At 44.1% G+C, this 22,275-nt stretch overlaps 1 protein-coding gene across 1 annotated transcript in view; it reads right to left on the reverse strand.

Moving 5' to 3' along the window:
* The window catches only part of LOC110535812 (cAMP-specific 3',5'-cyclic phosphodiesterase 4D), a 100,315-nt gene that overhangs the window by 29,989 nt on the left and 48,051 nt on the right, over positions 1-22,275 (reverse strand). The window contains exon 2 of the mRNA XM_021621113.2: positions 4,690-4,881. Coding sequence (XP_021476788.2) covers positions 4,690-4,881 — 192 coding nt within the window. The remainder of the gene's footprint in view (positions 1-4,689; positions 4,882-22,275) is intronic.

Consider the following 22,275-nt stretch of genomic DNA (forward strand, 5'->3'; position numbering starts at 1 on the left):
TTTCAATCTCGATTAAGATCATTTTTTCGCACGATAAAAAAATAATTATATATATATATATATATATATATATATATATATAGAGAGAGAGAGAGAGAGAGTACCAGTCAAGAGTTTGGATACACCTACTCATTCAAGGGCTTAATAACACATATGGAATCATGTAGTAACCAAATCAAAATATGTGTCACGGATACCCCCGGTACTGCTGCTCATTCCGTTTACCAGCTCCGGAGGTCTATGTCACCGGCCTTCTAGGTGTCACTGAACTGGATCATTACCACCAACCCCGGACTGTCTTGTCTCATTACGCACACCTGGTTCCCATTCCCCCTGATTAGTATGTGTATATACAGTTGAAGTCGGAAGTTTACAAACACTTTAGCCAAAGACAGTTTTTCACAATTCCTGATTATTAATCCTAGTAAAAAATTCCCTAGTAAAAAATCACCACTTTATTTTAAGAATGTGAAAAGTCTGAATAATAGTAGAGAGAACAATTTATTTCAGTTTTCATTTCTTTCATCACATTCCCAGTGGATCAGAAGTTTACATACACTCAATTGGTATTTGGTAGCATTGCCTTTAAATTGTTTAATTTGGGTAAAACGTTCTGGGTAGCCTTCCACAAGCTTCCACAATAAGTTTGGTGAATTTTGGGCCACTCCTCCTGACAGAGCTGGTGTAACTGAGTCAGGACTGTAGGCCTCCTTGCTCGCACATGCTTTTTCAGTTCTGCCCAAAAATGTTCTGTAGGTTTGAGGTCAGGGCTTTGTGATGGCCAATCCGATACCTTGACTTTCTTGTCCTTAAGCCATTTTGCCACAACTTTGGAAGTATGCTTGAGGTCATTGTCCATTTGGAAGACCCATTTGCAACCAAGCTTTAACTTCCTGACTGATGTCTTGAGATGTTGCTTCAATATATCCACGTAATTTTCCGTCCTCATGATGCCATCTATTTTGTGAAATGCACCAGTCCCTCCTGCAGCAAAGCAGCCCCACAACATGATGCTGCCACCCCTGTGCTTCACGGTTGGGATGGTGTTCTTCGGCTTGCAAGCCTCCCCCTTTTTCCTCCAAACAAAACGATGGTCATTATGGCCAAACTGTTCTATTTTTGTTTCATCAGACCAGAAGACATTTCTCCAAAAAGTACGATCTTTGTCCGCATGTGCAGTTGCAAACCGTAGTGAGGCTTTTTTTTATGTCTGTTTTAGAGCAGTGGCTTCTTCCTTGCTGAGCGGCCTTTCAGGTTATGTCGAAATAGGACTCGTTTTTACTGTGGATATAGATACTTTTGTACCTGTTTCCTCCAGCATCTTCACAAGGTCCTTTGCTGTTGTTCTGGGATTGATTTGCACTTTTCGCAACAAAGTACGTTCATCTCTAGGAGACAGAACGCGTCTCCTTCCTGAGCGGTATGACGTCTGCGTGGTCCCATGGTGTTTATACTTGTGTACTATTGTTTGTACAGATGAACGTGGTACCTTCAGGCGTTTGGAAATTGCTCCCAAGGATGAACCAGAATTGTGGAGGTCTACAATTTGTTGTGTGAGGTCTTGGCTGATTTCTTTTGATTTTCCCATGATGTCAAGCAAAGAGGCACTGAGTTTGAAGGTAGGCCTTGAAATACATCCACAGGTACTCCTCTAATTGACACAAATTAAGTTAATTAGCCTATCAGAAGCTTCTAAATCCATGACATAATTTTCTGGAATTTTCCAAGCTGTTTAAAGGCACACTCAACTTTGTGTATGTAAACTTCTGACCCACTGGAATTGTGATACAGTGAATTATAAGTGAAATAATCTGTCTGTAAACAATTGTTGGAAAAATTACTTGTGTCATGCACAAAGTAGATGTCCTAACCGACTTGCCAAAACTATAGTTTGTTAACAAGACATTTGTGGAGTGGTTGAAAAATGAGTTTTAATGACTCCAACCTAAGTGTAATATCACCACTATTATTCCACAATATAAAAAAATAAAAAAATGAAGAAAAACCCTTGAGTGAGTACGTGTTTCCAAACGTTTGACTGGGACTGTATATTTTTACTCAAATCACCCGTGGGCCATATGTTTGACACCCCTGAACTACACTACTCTGGAGCTCTGTCAGAGAGACCACCAGTTTCTTGGTTACCTCCCTGACCAAGGCCCTTCTCCCCTGATTGCTCAGTTTAGCCGGGCGGCCAGCTCTAGGAAGAGTCTTGATGGTTCTAAACTACTTCCATTTAAGAATGATGGAGGCCACTGTGTTCTTGGGGACCTTCAATGCTGCAGAAATTTTTTGTTACCCGTCCCCAGATCTGTGCCTCAACACAATCCTGTCTCAGAGCTCTACGGACAATTAATTTGACCTCATGGCTTTGTTTTTGCTCTGACATGCACTGTCAACTGTGCAACCTTATATACAGGTGTGTGCCTTTCCAAATCATATCAAATCAATAAAATTTATTGGACTCCAATCAAGTTGTAGAAACATCTCAAGGATGATCAATGGAAACAGGATGCACCTGAGCTCAATTTCGAGTCTCATAACAAAGGGTCTGAACACTTATTTCTGTTTTTTATTTGTAATACATTTGCAAACATTTCTAAAAACCTGTTTTTACTTTGCCATTATGGGGTATTGTGTGTAGATTGCTGAGTATTTTTTGAAAATCCATTTTAGATTAAGGCTGTATCGTAATAAAATGTGTAAAAAGTCAAGGGGTCTGAATACTTTCTGAAGGCACTGTATACAGTACCTCTATTGGCGTCATTCATTGAAATCTATAGTAGAGTTCATTAGAGACGACATCCACATGGCCTTTACACACCCTCTACACAACCAAACATCATCATCATCCTTGGGGAGACTGGCCAGACAAATGCAAGGACTGAACACATGGGCTATATTTATTGATAAGCTCTGTTCTGGGGTCAAAAGGTGGGGGATGGGGGGTTGGAGGGGTAGGCAACTCAATATTAGAAGGTTTTTCTTAATGTTTTGTACACACATCAATAATGTTAGGGAGAAAAAGAGGAGTGAGGGTAGCACTAGTATTATGTTTTTCATTGTTGTTCAAGACATTGAACAAGACATTTTGATCCCAGAACAGAGGGGTGGCAGGTAGCCTAGTGGTTCGAGCGTTGGGCCAGTAACTGGAAGGTTGCTGGATTGAATCCCCAAGCTGACAAGGTAAAAATCTGTTGTTATGCCCCTGAGCAAGGCAGTTAACCCCCACGTGCCGTGGATGTCGATTAAGGCAGCCCCCCGCACCTCTCTGATTCAGAGGGGTTGGGTTAAATGCGGAAGACACATTTCAGTTGAATACATTCAGATGGACAACTGACTCCCTTTCCCTCAATATGTCGGGGCATGGAATCTACAAAGAGTTCCACAGGGATGTTGACTCCAATGCACAGTTGTGTCAAGTTGGCTGGATGTCCTTTGGGTGGTGGACCATTCTTGATACACAAGGGAAACAGTTGAGTGTGAAAAACCCAGCGGCATTGCAAACCGGTGTCAAGAACTGGTACCTACTACCATACCCCACTCAAAGGCACTTTTGTCTTGCCCATTCACCCTCTCAAGGGCACACATATACAATCCATGTCTTAATTGTCTCAAGGCTTACAAATCCTTCTTTAACCTTTGACCCCTTCTTCTACACTAATTGAAGTGGATTGAACAAGTGACATCAATATGGCACCATAGTTTCACCTGGATTCACCTGGTCAGTTCTACATCATGAAAAGAGCAGGTGTTCTTAATATTTTGTACTCTCAATACTTCTCAATAACAAAGACAAGAGAGAGAGAGAGAGAGAGAGAGAGAGAGATGGAGGGGAGAGAGAGTGATTAGGCGAGAGGTTGCATTCCATCCTCCCTTTCCTCCTCTCTTCCCTTTCCCCAGGCACCAACACTGGTCTCTGCATGCTAGTACCCAGCATGAGACCTTTAATATATTGTCTATATATATCTGCAGACATAACTGGTTACATAAAGAAGCACAAGGGACATTTCTAAACGATTCTGCCAGTAAACTATTTCCTTAGAGACATCTATGGTCTTTATGTCTTTTCCAAGAAAAATGTGTCATTTAGTGCATCAAAGATGGTCCATTTTGTATATTCTATATAAAAAATTGACAATGTTTAGCCTTCATGTTAGATATCAAAGACACCTGTTTCTTAATTTACTGTAGGTCAATGATAAGCCCCAGAGTAACAGTTGGCCTCCAGAGTAACACTCTGTACAGTAGCTTGGTTTACTGGAACAATTGTCCACCAATTCCACTTTCCTTAGAAACCACAGTGTGGCAACTGGGAAAAGTAAAAGGATTGTATGAACATCATGTTACATACAACCTGGTAAGGAGCTGCCTGATATGGCTGACCAACCAACCCCGTAAAAAAAAACACATTTCACTAATGCTGAGGGCAAAGGGCTTCGAATAGAGACGTGTCACTGTGACACCTCAGCATCAGCTGTCAATCAAACAGAGAACTGGGAAGGGGCAACAAGTGCACTGACAGCTATCACATCATATCACTCACCGCACCTTTGAAAACACTCCATCTCTTCAGTGAGAGACATAGTACTACATTTTGTAGATAGACCCTGTGTGTGTGTGTGTGGGGGGGGGGGGGGGGGGGGGGGGACGACGACAGAGAGACAGTTAGAGAGAGAAAAAACTCACATGTCGCTGGCGATGGAGGAGTTTCTGGACATGGACTTGGGCGACAGTTCGTAGTCCGAGTCAGAGCGGTAGAGGAAGGACTCTCGCCGCTGACTGTGGACAAAGTTGCCCTGCAGTATGAGCCCAGACCCCGGGCTGGCCATGGGGTCCAGCGGGCTGCGCCCCGACGATGTGCCGTTGTCCACATCGAAACTGTCAGACAACAACCAGAGAGAGGGGAAATATTACACATAATCATAAACAGTGGGTGTTAGAAACATAGGATACCTTTCAGCATTTTTGTTTATTCGTACTGCAAAGAACATTGAGCAGCAGGTTGCTTAGGATTCAAAATATTCTTTCAAACAGCCACAAGAAAATCCAAAAGCCTTTATATGGTAACTGTAACAGGCCAGTACTGTAACACAGGCCAGCACTGTAACACAGGCCAGTATTGTAACACAGGCCAGTATTGTCATCCCAAGATGGCATAGCAGTTCAGACGTATTTTTGTCCTCGTCCTGTCGTGTATATAAATATATAGATATATTTACAACTTTTTTTTCACATACATTTTTAATTTTCCAAAAACTCATCTTCAGAACACTCTCCTGCAATCCGCTTCACCAATTTATATTTATATAAAAAAGTATTATTTACCTCAGATCTGTAATCCTCCGAGAGGCTAGCCAGAAATTAGCCAGAAGCTAGCCGGGAGCTAGCCAGAAGCTGGTCCAGAAGCTACTCTGAAGCTGGTTCAGAAGCTAGTTAGCTTATTTACTGGCTAATCGTTAGTACTCAGCTAATCACGGTTTGTGGTCATCGGCTGTCCTTTGGCTCGAGAATCTATCGCCAGTTTTGTACGGCGCGGTGCAGCGCAGCGCGGCTCGGAACGGAACATACCGGATTTCGGCCGCTGGCTCTGGACATCCATAACTGGATCTCACAGCTAGCTAGCTGCTATCCGTGTGACTATCGGCTTTCGTCGATTCCGGAGCTAACATCTATTGTTACGGAGCTAGCCAGCTGAAGAGTTCCATCAATCACTCCTGGGCTGCAGTCACCTATCCGGACCCGTTTTGCTGCCTACGCGGAGCCCAACCGGGCCTCAACAGTTGGACTGCCGACGTTGTCTACCCGAGGGAATTGTCCGGCTGGCTCCTCCGGCGCAACGTTGCCTGGGCGCCCATCTGCGGCCTGCTAGCCGTTGGCTATCTTATCGGCTGCTTTCTGAATAGACAATCGGACAATTTTTATTTTATTTTATTTTTATTTATTTATTTATTTTTCTTCTTGGGCCTCTATAACTATATCTATTGTTTTTATTTTTGTTGTTGTTGTGTGATTTGGATTAATCCCCTCTACCACACGGAAACCCACTAATCTACTGACGGAACGCAAGAGTTGGCTAATAACAGACCTCCATTCTATGCTAGCTTGCTCCTATGCTAGCTTGCTACCGATTTAGCTGTCTAAATCGCCGTGACCCCCAACCAACCTCTCCACTCACTGGACCCTTTTGATCACTCGACTGAGCATGCCTCTCCTTAATGTCAATATGCCTTGTCCATTGCTGTTCTGGTTAGTGTTTATTGGCTTATTTCACTGTAGAGCCTCTAGTCCTGCTCATTATACCTTATCCAACCTATTAGTTCCACCACCCAAATGACATCTCCTGGTTTCAATGATGTTTCTAGAGACAATATCTCTCTCTTCATCACTCAATACCTAGGTTTACCTCCACTGTATTCACATCCTACCTTACCTTTGTCTGTACATTATACCTTGATGCTATTTTATCGCCCCCAGAAACCTCCTTTTACTCTCTGTTCCAGACGTTCTAAACGACCAATTCTTATTGCTTTTAGCCGCACCCTTATTCTACTCCTACTCTGTTCCTCTGGCGATGTAGAGGTGAATCCAGGCCCTGCAGTGCCTAGCTCCACTCCTATTCCCCAGGCGCTCTCTTTTGACGACTTCTGTAACCGTAATAACCTTGGTTTCATGCATGTTAACATTAGAAGCCTCCTCCCTAAGTTTGTTCTATTCACTGCTTTAGCACACTCTGCCAACCCGGATGTTCTAGCTGTGTCTGAATCCTGGCTTAGGAAGACCACCAACAATTCAGACATTTTAATTCCAAACTACAACATTTTCAGACAAGATAGAACTGCCAAAGGGGGCGGTGTTGCAATCTACTGCAAAGATAGCCTGCAGAGTTCTGTCCTACTATCCAGGTCTGTACCCAAACAAAAATCCACCTCTCTAAAAACAAGTCTCTCACCGTTGCCGCCTGCTATAGACCACCCTCTGCCCCCAGCTGTGCTCTGGACACCATATGTGAACTGATTGCCCCCCATCTATCTTCAGAGCTTGTGCTGCTAGGCGACCTAAACTGGAACATGCTTAACACCCCAGCCATCCTACAATCTAAACTTGATGCCCTCAACCTCACACAAATTATCAATGAACCTACCAGGTACCTCCCCAAAGCCTTAAACACGGGCACCCTCATAGATATCATCCTAACCAACTTTCCCTCTAAATACACCTCTGCTGTTTTCAACCAAGATCTCAGCGATCACTGCCTCATTGCCTGCATCCGTAATGGGTCAGCGGTCAAATGACCTCCACTCATCACTGTAAAACGCTCCCTGAAACACTTCAGCGAGCAGGCCTTTCTAATCGACCTGGCCGGGGTATCCTGGAAGGATATTGATCTCATCCCGTCAGTAGAGGATGCCTGGATATTTTAAAAAAAATGCCTTCCTAACCATCTTAAATAAACATGCCCCATTCAAGAAATTTAGAACCAGGAACAGATATAGCCCTTGGTTCTCCCCAGATCTGACTGCCCTTAACCAACACAAAAACATCCTATGGCGTTCTGCATTAGCATCGAACAGCCCCCGTGATATGCAGCTGTTCAGGGAAGCTAGAAACCATTATACACAGGCAGTTAGAAAAGCCAAGGCTAGCTTTTTCAAGCAGAAATTTGCTTCCTGCAACACTAACTCAAAAAAGTTCTGGGACACTGTAAAGTCCATGGAGAATAAGAACACCTCCTCCCAGCTGCCCACTGCACTGAAGATAGGAAACACTGTCACCACTGATAAATCCACCATAATTGAGAATTTCAATAAGCATTTTTCTACGGCTGGCCATGCTTTCCACCTGGCTACTCCTACCCCGGTCAACAGCACTGCACCCCCCACAACAACTCGCCCAAGCCTTCCCCATTTCTCCTTCTCCCAAATCTGCTCAGCTGATGTTCTGAATGAGCTGCAAAATCTGGACCCCTACAAATCAGCCGGGCTAGACAATCTGGACCCTTTCTTTCTAAAATGATCTGCCAAAATTGTTGCCACCCCTATTACTAGTCTGTTCAACCTCTCTTTCGTGTCGTCTGAGATTCCCAAAGATTGGAAAGCAGCTGCGGTCATCCCCCTCTTCAAAGGTGGTGACACTCTTGACCCAAACTGCTACAGACCTATATCTATCCTACCATGCCTTTCTAAGGTCTTCGAAAGCCAAGTCAACAAACAGATTACCGACCATTTCGAATCTCACCATACCTTCTCTGCTATGCAATCTGGTTTCAGAGCTGGTCATGGGTGCACCTCAGCCACGCTCAAGGTCCTAAATTATATCTTAACCGCCATCGATAAGAAACATTACTGTGCAGTCGTATTCATTGATCTGGCCAAGGCTTTCGACTCTGCCAATCACCACATCCTCATCGGCAGACTCGACAGCCTTGGTTTCTCAAATGATTGCCTCGCCTGGTTCACCAACTACTTCTCTGATAGAGTTCAGTGTGTCAAATCGGAGGGTCTGCTGTCCGGACCTCTGGCAGTCTCTATGGGGGTGCCACAGGGTTAAATTCTTGGACCGACTCTCTTCTCTGTATACATCAATGAGGTCGCTCTTGCTGCTGGTGAGTCTCTGATCCACCTCTACGCAGACGACACCATTCTGTATACTTCTGGCCCTTCTTTGGACACTGTGTTAACAACCCTCCAGGCAAGCTTCAATGCCATACAACTCTCCTTCCGTGGCCTCCAATTGCTCTTAAATACAAGTAAAACTAAATGCATGCTCTTCAACCAATCGCTACCTGTACGTACTCGCCTGTCCAACATTACTGCTCTGGACGGCTCTGACTTAGAATACGTGGACAACTACAAATACTTAGGTGTCTGGTTAGACTGTAAACTCTCATTCCAGACCCATATCAAACATCTCCAATCCAAAGTTAAATCTAGAATTGGCTTCCTATTTCGCAACAAAGCATCCTTCACTCATGCTGCCAAACATACCCTTGTAAAACTGACCATCCTACCAATCCTTGACTTTGGCGATGTCATTTACAAAATAGCCTCCAATACCCTACTCAACAAATTGGATGCAGTCTATCACAGTGCAATCCGTTTTGTCACCAAAGCCCCATATACTACCCACCATTGCGACCTGTACGCTCTCGTTGGCTGGCCCTCGCTTCATACTCGTCGCCAAACCCACTGGCTCCATGTCATCTACAAGACCCTGCTAGGTAAAGTCCCCCCTTATCCCAGCTCGCTGGTCACCATTGCATCTCCCACCTGTAGCACACGCTCCAGCAGGTATATCTCTCTAGTCACCCCCAAAACCAATTCTTTCTTTGGCCGCCTCTCCTTCCAGTTCTCTGCTGCCAATGACTGGAACGAACTACTAAAATCTCTGAAACTGGAAACACTTATCTCCCTCACTAGCTTTAAGCACCAACTGTCAGAGCAGCTCACAGATTACTGCACCTGTACATAGCCCACCTCTAATTTAGCCCAAACAACTACCTCTTTCCCTACTGTATTTTATTTATTTATTTATTTTGCTCCTTTGCACCCCATTACTTTTATTTCTACTTTGCACATTTTCCCATTGCAAATCTACCATTCCAGTGTTTTACTTGCTATATTGTATTTACTTTGCCACCATGGCCTTTTTGCCTTTACCTCCCTTATCTCACCTCATTTGCTCACATCGTATATAGACTTGTTTATACTGTATTATTGACTGTATGTTTGTTTTACTCCATGTGTAACTCTGTGTCGTTGTATGTGTCGAACTGCTTTGCTTTATCTTGGCCAGGTCGCAATTGTAAATGAGAACTTGTTCTCAACTTGCCTACCTGGTTAAATAAAGGTGAAATAAAAATAAATAAAAAATTGTAGCACAGGCCAGTACTGTAACACAGGCCAGTACTGTAACACAGGCCAGTACTGTAACAGGCCAGTACTGTAACACAGGCCAGTACTGTAACACAGGCCAGTGCTGTAACACAGGCCAGTACTGTAACACAGGCCAGTGCTGTAACACAGGCCAGTACTGTAACACAGGCCAATATTGTAACACAGGCCAGTACTGTAACACAGGCCAGTACTGTAACAGGCCAGTACTGTAACACAGGCCAGTACTGTAACACAGGCCAGTACTGTAACAGGCCAGTACTGTAACACAGGCCAGTACTGTAACACAGGCCAGTACTGTAACACAGGCCAGTATTGTAACACAGGCCAGTACTGTAACACAGGCCAGTACTGTAACAGGCCAGTACTGTAACACAGGCCAGTACTGTAACACAGGCCAGTACTGTAACAGGCCAGTACTGTAACACAGGCCAGTACTGTAACAGGCCAGTACTGTAACACAGGCCAGTACTGTAACACAGGCCAGTACTGTAACACAGGCCAGTACTGTAACACAGGCCAGTACTGTAACAGGCCAGTACTGTAACACAGGCCAGTACTGTAACACAGGCCAGTACTGTAACACAGGCCAGTATTGTAACACAGGCCAGTACTGTAACACAGGCCAGTACTGTAACACAGGCCAGTACTGTAACAGGCCAGTACTGTAGCACAGCTTTGATAAAGACAATGACTCATTGAGTCACCACCACCACTTAGGACAATGACGCAATCCCCATTTGATGTCACCTAAGAGTCCTCCAGATTGCCGCTGTCACCCAGGATGACCTGACCTGTTACAAGGGGAACCAGACCTGGCTCTACTGTAATCCTCCAGAGGGATCCCCATCTACGTAGCACCAGATACATCTTCATCATCACTACCCCTATCATCATCACCAGTGTCAGCTATGTGATGAAGATAGCTGTTGTGATCATCCTATAGGATCCGTGGTGGAGCTGATAGGGGAGCCCGTGCTATTTGGCACAGTGTGTGTGTGTGTGTGTGTGTGTGTGTGTATGTGTGTGTGTGTGTGTGTGTGTGTGTGTGTGTGCGTGCGTGTGTGTGTGTGTGTGTGTGTGTGTGTGTGTGTGTGTGTGTGTGCGTGCATGCGTGCGTGTGTGTGTGGTGGAGGGAACAGTGTGAGCTGAGTGGACTGCGTCAGCTGTGTCTGTGTGGGTTCGTCATTGTGAGTGTTGATGACGTGGTGTTGTGGCTATGCATGGGTACAGCACAGTAAGCACTCTGTCAGCCCTAAAAATCTGAAAAACACAGAACAGCATATTCTCTAAATCCTCCGGATGAAGAGCCCCGCTCTTTGACCCTACGACAAGTGTTTACATCCAGCTGCAGATTCTGACGTTAATAAACATTCGTATTGTTTGAAAGACATTACGACAACCATGATTCAATCTGTGTTTACTGTAGGCTTCCGCAACAGAACACTGTGGGGACTGGTTGCACATCCTGAGATTCAGCTAGCTTATTCAATCGCCGCTAAGAAAAAAGGACTATGATCAAATCACATATTCAAATCTATCACATCGCTATAGCACCCTAGCCAATGTGATTTTACTGTGGTGTACTTCCCAAAGTATTTTCTCCCAATGCTCCTTTCATAAAACCAAGGTCATTGAGACACACATGCATTCATAATTGCAAGGTATACGTAGTGGCATGCTCGAAACTATATACATTGGACGTGAAGGGGCACATGTATTTTCACAAAGCGGGCGCTGGAGAGAGATGGAGGTGGGAAAGGATTGGTGCATGTTGTGAATGTTTGTTAGCTAGGCGAGTGAGACAGAAGCATCTGTATGTGTATCAGGGCCTGCTGCCTACACTCTTTCCCCTCTGGGTCATATCACTGCACCAGGCCATGGGTTCAGCCTGCCACATAACACTGTATACCACAAACAGAACACCAGCATGTCTATCTCGCACACACACATGCACGCACAGCCCACCCCCCTTCTTCACAACAGCCATGTGGTTGTAGCCCCTACATGTGAAACCCAATATGACAGAGGGTACTAGAGATAGTGCCATTATCTATCACTGGAGTCTAGGACTGCAACTCAAATGGCACCCTATCCCTGCACAGTGCACTTCATTAAGTGCATTACTATTGACCAGGGCCCATAAGACTTGCACTATGTAGCAGGGGCACCATTATTTTCCGACCTGCAAACCAAAAAATATATATATATATATATATATATATTGTTCCTTTCTGTTCCTTTTTAAAACTCTGAAATCATATATCTCTTCATTATTATTATAATTTTTTTTTTACATTAGCTCGACATTCATACTTCACCAGTCAGTGCGGATAGAGCATCTTGCTATTGAGCTGGAAAGCTATAGTTGTTTTAGTCTAGGCTGCCTATGCTACATGCGGAATGTAAAATAACATTATTAACCAGTTCTTAACACAATTGCCTAGTTAAATAAAGGTACAAAATATATAAATATATATATATTATACAGGGTGAGGAAACAAATATGTACATTCGTAATTTGATTGACCTATCTCTTTAATCAGATTTCCTGAATTGCATTTGATCTGAGCATGTGCTATAAATAAACCATTTTATTTTATAAAGAAAATTGCTTGGGCAGCAACATCTGGGGCCTGCATGGAGACTGAGAACAAACCCCGTTTGGTCCCAGGTGAAAACACACATTTACAGCCTACCTATTGTACATATAGGTCACACTACACACCCGCCCTTGACCCAGATGTAACCCATTTTGGTAAACATCGGGAACTCATGCGGGTAAATCCTCAATTTTCCCACTAGGGCAACTTATGAAATATGTTAACAATGCCAACTGATGCAACAGTGTGACACACCCCATACACACCTCCCCTTGACTGATTTATATGCATTCATGTTCCAGACCACGCCCACGTGAACGTTTATCATCGACCATCTGGCCAATCAGTGTAATTTTGTAAATGTCGGATCTCTATGGCAAGACGCATCATTCACCCCATTTCAATCAAAATTGGGTCAATGCTGTCTGAGATATCTGTGTGTGATTAACTTTTGAAAGGAAGGACCGACGGACGGATGGATGGACAGAGACAGATCCACAGACCCCATCCCCGATTTCATCGTGGGGGACAATTAATAGGTTACATGAATTCCTAGAAGCAGGAATTATGTTCTGGCGGTATCATTTGCCATCCCAAAGGACATACCAACCAATAAGACTCTTTGCATGTCAAAACTTTGCCTCCCTTGAACTGTTTACTCAATCCAGCACCTGGGAAGTATCTTAGGATGTGCTCTGCTCAAGAACGCCTAAAGAACACGACATTCCATATTTTTTTTAAATCATAAGTAATCATGTGGTTACCAGTATATTATCTCCTCAGCCCAGTGTTGGCCCAGCTGACCGAGCAGGCAGGGCCTAGGAGGCTGAGAGACAGAGCCTGAGAGGCAAGGTGTGAGACACAGAAAGACAGAGGCTGAGAAGCAGGGCCCGGAAGGCAGAGAAGCAGAGCCTGAGAGACAGAGAGCCCTTAAGGCACGGACATACCGGTAGAGTTTCCAGGCAGGGAGTACTTAGCACGTCTGAACAAAATGCTGGCTGTTATTTGCAAACTGAGAGCAAACCGATTTTACATGTAGAAACAGCCAAACATTTTGGCAGTCAGATGCTCACCGCCGGGTGGTCCCTAAAACACATTGCACAGTCAGCAAGAGAACGAACGGCAAACGAACAGCAGACGAGGAAGAGGAAGGGAGGCAGGGCCTGAGAAGCAGAGAGTGAGATATGCTAAGAGGCAGGGCCGAAGAGCCGTGGCCTGGGAGGCAGAGAGGAAGGTCATGGGAAACAAAGGCAGAGAAGCCTTCGAGGCAGGGCCTGAAAGGCTGAGAAGGCAGGCCTTGTGATGCAGAGAGGCACTGAGCAGGCAGGTTCTAACTACTCTGACCTTTGGATGTAAAATGTGCAAGTTTTTATTTTATTTGTCACATGCTTTGTAAATAACAGGTGTAGACTAACAGTGAAACACTTACTTACGGGCCCTTCCCAACAATGCAGAGAGAAAGAAAAACAGAGAAAACATGTAATAATAAAAGTAATAATAATACAAAATGACTTGGATATATACACGGGGTACCAGTACCAAGTCCTTGAGCATGGTGGGTATGAGGTTATTGAGGGAGATATGTACATATAACTAGGAGTAAAGTGACAGATAATAAATGGTGATGAGTCCAAAAAGTAGTTTGTCCGAGTAGCTACTGAGTTAACTATTTAACTAACTATTTATCAGTCTTATGACTTTGGGGTAGAAGCTGTTTAGGGTCCTGTTGCTTCCAGAATTGATGCATCGGTACCACTTGCCGTGAGGAAGCAGAGAGAACAGTCTATAAAATGGGTGGCTGGAGTCTTTCACCATTTTTAGGCCTAGTATATAGGTTCTGGATGACAGAGTGCTCAGCCCCAGTGATGTACTGGACCATATGCACTACACTCTTTAGCGCCTTGCGGTCAGATGCCAAGCAGTTGTCGTACCAAGAGTGGATGCAGCCAGTCAAGATGCTCTCAATTATATAGGATCTGAGGGCCCATGCCACATCTTTTCAGCCTCCTAAGGGGGAAGAGGCATCTTCAGCCTTCTGTATCCTGTACTCCATGATCAGCTCCTTTGTCTTGCTGACGGTGAGGGAGAGGTTGTTGTCCTGGCACCACACTGAGGTCTTTGACCTCCTCCAAATATAGTTTCATTGTCGTTGGTGATCAGGCCTACCACCATCTTACCCATGGCAATCTTACACTGCGGCCACGCAGTCATGGGTGAACAGGGAGTACAGGAGGGAACTAAGCACGCACCCCTGAGGGATGTTGTTGCCTATCTTCGCCACCTGGGAGTGGCCTGTCAGGAAGTCTAGGATCCAGTTGCAGAAGGAGGTGTTCAGTCCCAGGGTCCTTAGCTTAGTGATGAGCTTGTCGAGCACTATGGTGTTGAACGCTGAGCTGTAGTCAATGAACAGCATTCTCACATAGGTGTTCCTCTTATCCAGGTGGGAAAGGGCAGTAGAGATAGCGTCACCTGTGGATCTGTTGGGACGGTATGCAAATTGGAGTGGGTCCAGGGTGTCTGGGATGATGGTGTTGATGTGAGCCAATGCCTTTCAAGGCATTTCATGGCTATAGATGTGAGTGCTACGTGGCGATAGTCATTTCTTACTCGTTTCCGAGTCAGAAATAATTAATTTTTATGTCAGAAATGCCTTCTGGAACATGTGAACTTTTATGTGCCATAATAACAAACAGGTATGCCATCTGTAAATATGAATAAAGTTATTCAATTACGAGCCTAGTTGGTTCAGCCATGGGAAAAGACAGCAACGTTCCCGCAAGCCATGATTGGCTGAGATAATGAGTGGGCTGGACATGCTGAGAGATGAGTTTGTATTGGTCTGCCATATAGCACGCTTCTGTCTATAATATGAGCTGGTCAGTATGTGTAGGTAATCCTTTCTAACGCGGCTATTTTTAAATTAATATATCACGTAGTAGAACTACATAAGTGTTGCTCTTCACTTTCTGAAGGACCGAGTTTTGAAATCAGTGTAATTAGAGTATGATAGCTAAGGAGATTGAGACAATTCTGGCGTTTGATTGAAAATATGCAGACGAAGTCAAAAAGAGAACACACAGAAGGCTTTTGTATAAAACACCTGTTCACGGATCTTCAAACTAAGGGCAACCCTGGCATCCGTGACAGAGAGGGAGGAGCGTCCATCCATGTATACGGGGGTAAGAGAGTCTAGCTAGCTACATTTTCAGATATTACACATTATTATTTTAGATAGAAAGTCATTTTCATTTTAAGTTAAAGTGTACTGTTAGCTAGCTAAAGTGTACTGTTATCTAGTACTGTTAGTAACTATTTCAATAGAATGTTTATGATAGTCTAACTGTCGATAGACATACAGTGCCTTGCGAAAGTATTTGGCCCCCTTGAACTTTGCGACCTTTTGCCGCATTTCAGGCTTCAAACATAAAGATATAAAACTGTATTTTTTAGTGAAGAATCAACAACAAGTGGGACACAATCATGAAGTGGAATGACATTTATTGGATATTTAAAACTTTTTTAACAAATCAAAAACTGAAAAATTGGGCGTGCAAAATTATTCAGCCCCCTTAAGTTAATACTTTGTAGCGCCACCTTTTGCTGCGATTACAGCTGTAAGTCGCTTGGGGTATGTCTCTATCAGTTTTGCACATCGAGAGACATGCATTTGTGAACAGCAGTTTTCAGTTCTTTCCACAGATTCTCGATTGGATTCAGGTCTGGACTTTGACTTGGCCATTCTAGCACCTGGATATGTTTATTTTTGAACCATTCCATTGTAGATTTTGCTTTATGTTTTGGATCATTGTCTTGTTGGAAGACAAATCTCCGTCCCAGTCTCAGGTCTTTTGCAGACTCCATCAGGTTTTCTTCCAGAATGGTCCTGTATTTGGCTCCATCCATCTTCCCATCAATTTTAACCATCTTCCCTGTCCCTGCTGAAGAAAAGCAGGCCCAAACCATGATGCTGCCACCACCATGTTTGACAGTGGGGATGGTGTGTTCAGGGTGATGAGCTGTGTTGCTTTTACGCCAAACATAACGTTTTGCATTGTTGCCAAAAAGTTCAATTTTGGTTTCATCTGACCAGAGCACCTTCTTCCACATGTTTGGTGTCTCTCCCAGGTGGTTAACTTTAAACAAACATTTTTATGGATATCTTTAAGAAATGGCTTTCTTCTTGCCACTCTTCCATAAAGGCCAGATTTGTGCAATATACGACTGATTGTTGTCCTATGGACAGAGTCTCCCACCTCAGCTGTAGATCTCTGCAGTTCATCCAGAGTGATCATGGGCCTCTTGGCTGCATCTCTGATCAGTCTTCTCCTTGTATGAGCTGAAAGTTTAGAGGGGCGGCCAGGTCTTGGTAGATTTGCAGTGGTCTGATACTCCTTCCATTTCAATATTATCGCTTGCACAGTGCTCCTTGGGATGTTTAAAGCTTGGGAAATCTTTTTGTATCCAAATCCGGCTTTAAACTTCTTCACAACAGTATCTCGGACCTGCCTGGTGTGTTCCTTGTTCTTCATGATGCTCTCTGCGCTTTTAACGGACCTCTGAGACTATCACAGTGCAGGTGCATTTATACGGAGACTTGATTACACACAGGTGGATTGTATTTATCATCATTAGTCATTTAGGTCAACATTGGATCATTCAGAGATCCTCACTGAACTTCTGGAGAGAGTTTGCTGCACTGAAAGTAAAGGGGCTGAATAATTTTGCACGCCCAATTTTTCAGTTTTTGATTTGTTAAAAAAGTTTGAAATATCCAATAAATGTCGTTCCACTTCATGATTGTGTCCCACTTGTTGTTGATTCTTCACAAAAAAAATACAGTTTTATATCTTTATGTTTGAAGCCTGAAATGTGGCAAAAGGTTGCAAAGTTCAAGGGGGCCGAATACTTTCACAAGGCACTGTAGCTGGCACTCTGGCTATCCACTCCGATTTCAGAGCACTCTCGTCAGAGTGTGCCAGAGGCAAGAATAACTGACAAATATACGAACGCTCAACACCTGCTGAATATAGCCGGTGTCAGTAAACATTGGCAAAAAAGCGTAATTAAATTGGTGCCAGCAGCACAGTTGCAGTCACCAATGCTCTGGATAACATAAAAACAGCCTATCCAGTGCTGCTAGGGTGTGTAAAATGGTCAGAGTGAGCTGTTCTCTCATTTGTGTCTGGAAGTAGCTAGCCAACATTAGCCAGTTAGCTTGGGTGCTTGACTGCTGTTGTTAGGGCAGAATGCTCGGATCAACCCTAGTTTTCAGCCAGAGTGTCCAGTGTGCGCTCTGAACGCTCTGAGAATGAAACACTCTGAATTTATGAATGGGCAGAGCACACTCTGGCACTCTAGATTAAATTACGAACACACCTGTATAAACCAGCCCTTGAAATCTTTGGTTGTTTAGTACATAGCATCTCATGTGAATCCTTAAAGATATGGGTGGGGCTAAAGCTTAAGAGGGTGTGAATGATGCTGAATGAGTGTGGACAAAGAAGAGCTCTCCAAAAGGTCCCAAACATTCAAGGGCCATTTTCTCAAAAGTGAGGTTACAAGTTTATCAACATTCAAAGCAGAATTACTTTACCATTGTTCTTCAACTTTACTGTATGAGGTACAGCAGCATTTTCTACTTTTATCCAATGTAAATAACACAATTTAAAATGTGGTGTTCTGCTTGAAACATGAAAGTATTACAGACTGGGTCAGGGAGAGGTTGAAAATGTCAGTATTGACACTTGCCAGCTGGTCAGTGCATGCTCTAAGAATGCATCCTGGTAATCCATCTGGCCCTGCGGCTTTGTGAATGTTTACCCAAAATCTATGGAGAACGTAATCACACAGTCATCCGGAACAGCTGGTGCTCTCATACATAGTACAGTGTTGCTTGCCATAGCATCTCATGTGAATCCTTAAAGATATGGGTGGGGCTAAAGCTTAAGAGGGTGTGAATGATGCTGAATGAGTGTGGACAAAGAAGAGCTCTCCAAAAGGTCCCAAACATTCAAGGGCCATTTTCTCAAAAGTGAGGTTACAAGTTTATCAACATTCAAAGCAGAATTACTTTACCATTGTTCTTCAACTTTACTGTATGAGGTACAGCAGCATTTTCTACTTTTATCCAATGTAAATAACACAATTTAAAATGTGGTGTTCTGCTTGAAACATGAAAGTATTACAGACTGGGTCAGGGAGAGGTTGAAAATGTCAGTATTGACACTTGCCAGCTGGTCAGTGCATGCTCTAAGAATGCATCCTGGTAATCCATCTGGCCCTGCGGCTTTGTGAATGTTTACCCAAAATCTATGGAGAACGTAATCACACAGTCATCCGGAACAGCTGGTGCTCTCATACATAGTACAGTGTTGCTTGCCTCGAAGCGAGCATAGAAGGGATTTAGCTTCTCTGATAGGCTCACGTAATGAGCGGGTAAAGAGAAAACATATTGTTCTCATTACTCTGTACCCTGCTTCCATTGCTTTCTGTCTTATTTCTCTTTATCTCTCCTGTTTCACCCTCTCTCTCTCTCTCTGGCCCCTCTCTGTACTCTATCTCTCTATGTAGCCCATCCCTCTCTCTACCCTCATATAGTTGTTATAAGCAGCGCTCAACTCTCCCAAGTAGCTATCACACTGACCGATAAATGACGTTCTCCATCTGTTCCCTACACTAACGCCCTAGCAGCACATTTAGTAAACACATTTGGAACCAGGTACAAAACACACACACACACACACTGCTCACATGTTCTCATTAAGAGAGATCTTGCCAGTCAGTCTCCAGCTGGCCAACATATGCTGAGCAGATGAGTCAGTCATTAACACCTACACATGCTGATGTCACACACTGTACCATAGCGTATAACTGATAGTAATACATGTGACAACCAGCATACCGTACCTGCATTCGTGCTATTTATGAATGAATGAATGGGAGAACACATAGCAACATAGCAACTAAGAGTAAAAAAGGGTCTGGGCAAAATAGAAGCTCTGATTGGCCGATTACAATTATTCTCTGTCCCTACTAGACAGGTCACGATAAGCATTTTAGGCCTGGAACATCCATCAAACCAGTCTGTTGAGCATCACTCTGACACTCAAAGACCTCGACTGGAACCTTATAAGTCCACACTTTCCAAAGGGTCACTCCATGTTTAGCACTGAGACCACTTTCCACCACCGAGTCCAACTTTCCAGTCCAGCTTTTCAATGAAGCTAGAGATGAGAACAGATCACATGAAAAGTACTGGGATAAGCTACTGCTGTTGCAAACATGTTCTAACAGGAAAAAATCTTGTCAGACTAAATTGGTATGTATTGACTAATAAGCACATTACAGTAGATAACAGTTAGGATATAAACCTAGCCAACTAACTAGCCATTGGGAATCTTTGCGTCACTTGACACTCCTTCCTGGCACATCTCCCCGCAGGCTAATGAGAACTCATCAGAACATTAACCACAACAGCAGAGGGGCTTGGTCTAGATCAGGGGATCCCAAACTTTTCACTCAGGCCCCCCTTCCAGCATTTGGGGAAATCCTGCACACCCCCGCATGCCTGCAAACGCACACATCAATTTCTATAGACACAAGCACTGTTCATGACACGTTTTGCAGATTTAAAGTTATTTCCTGTAATTCTACATATTTTGTCATGGGGTCCAGAGAACATTTAGCAGTTTTAATGGTACTTTTCTTGCTGACATGGGCTAGTTGATCTGGACAGTTCTGACAAGTTATACATGGCTGTCTAAGGTATACCTCGGCTGACAAGACAAGACAAGAGGAAAACTGATGATGCACTACCCAATTTCGAAATTGCAGCTTGTGCATTCCACTAGTACAACTAAAGCCGGACCCAGCGTGGGAAAAGCTCTGAATTCTGAGGTAAGACAGGAGACAGGATAAGGAGAGATGCAGTGTGTGTCTTTCCCTTGGCGATTCTCCAAAGTTTACAAATAAACATACCAGCCAGAAAAATGAATTCATGTAAGAGTTGACAGAATGAGGGAGTATTGTGATATCATAGATACATGTGGCATGTGACATGTCAAATGTGAGGCGGGTTTGGGACAGGAACCCACCTCACATGTGACGGGAGTTTAAGAAAAAAAGGTTTGCGACACACAGAAGAAGGCTTCTGGGTTGCCACAAAGACATATGGCATGTCTGTGGGCGTGGGGTTGTGATGTCACAGAGGGTGACATGCTGTGTGGAATGGAAGATGAGATGTTGTGATGGATGTCACAAAGACATGGCATGGTTGGGAGGGGGAGAGCTATTGTGATGTCACAGAGGGAGACATAATGGAGAGTTCCCTTGGGGTAGACCCTGCTGTGCAGTCAGCCATGCAGAGGAGAGATTCTACATTATTCTACTGATAACAGAGGAATGCACCTCTCTCTCTCTCACACACACACACCCCCTCAATCAATGAAGGTGAAGGGGAGAGTGTTAACAATTCACAGACATTCCTCCTTCTCTTCTCTCCTTTCCATCCCCCACCTCTCCCTCGCTACGGTCATGTACTCAGCTTTAGACAAAGCTACGTTTATCTAACTTACTGACACTGGTGACATGAAGAATTCCACCAGGTTGAACTTTCAGGGCAGACATCTGGCTGAAAGAGATCTCCTTCCACGTGTTAATCTGATCATAACACCTGTCCTTCAGTGGCAGCCTCATTCCACTCAAAGACTTCCCAATGGCTTTAATGATGGTGCACGGTTCACACAGGCCAGATCCCAGTCTGGGATCTTATGTGGATAATTAGCAGACTGTGTGAGAACAGGGTGACCTAAAGGCCAGGGTCGAGGAGGGAACCAGCATGCTGTGTGTTTGTTCAGGGCTGGACTGGACTGCTAAGCTAAAGTACAGCATGGAAGTACCACGGCGAAAGACTGTGGAAACAAACAAGTGTTCGACAGAGATCTACGCTCACAGGGAACATGGGAGCGCAGAAGGGCTGAGAAAAAGAAAGAGCCAAGGACAAGTCGAGACAGTAGGGTGAGGAGAGGGAAAGGCAGGGAGAGCAACCCCCAGAGGTGCATTCTATGGAAAAGGAGGGGGCACTGCTGGGGGCACTGCTAGGGACGTCAGCAAGGGACTGACACACATTCCAGAGTCGATTATGATTTACATAAGGCCTTTACGACCTTCTTAGACAGAATGTATCGGCTGTTTCATGGGCTTGATACAGTGAGTTCTGATGGAAACGCAGTAACGCACAATTAGACAGCACAGAGACAAACTGCCATGCTGGATGCCTGCTCTTCCATGAAGTGTGTTGTATAGTTAACAGAGTACCATCGAGTGTAAGGATAGAAGAAGCTCTCTCACATACAGTTACTTTCCAAGTGACCCACAGTCAAAACCAAAACACCAAATATGAAAAGACAGGCCAGGGGTTGACAGTCTGAAGGAGACTGAGGAAGGAAGAGAAACCAGAAAACAGTAGACTGTATGAAAAGGGAGGTAGAGGAGGGACGGAAAGGATTGAGATGAAAAGCAGGAGAGGCAGGGGGAGGAAAACGATATGGAAATGAATGACAGAGCCTTACACGGGATGGTGAACAGAGAGAGAGAGAGAACTAAAAAAGAGGAATAACAGCTGGTAAGAATATAGGGGACTGAAAGGACAACAGAGAGAGAAGCAGGTGAGAGAGAGCAAGGGTTGAGAGAGAGAGGAGGGAAAGAGACGACAGAAACAGAGATATAGACAGAAACAGAGAGAGACAGGACAGCGGGGGGTTGGTAGAAGTTTGTGTATG

The sequence above is a fragment of the Oncorhynchus mykiss genome, chromosome 11 (genome assembly GCF_013265735.2).
Source record: "Oncorhynchus mykiss isolate Arlee chromosome 11, USDA_OmykA_1.1, whole genome shotgun sequence".
In the NCBI taxonomy this organism is placed as follows: Eukaryota; Metazoa; Chordata; class Actinopteri; order Salmoniformes; family Salmonidae; genus Oncorhynchus; species Oncorhynchus mykiss.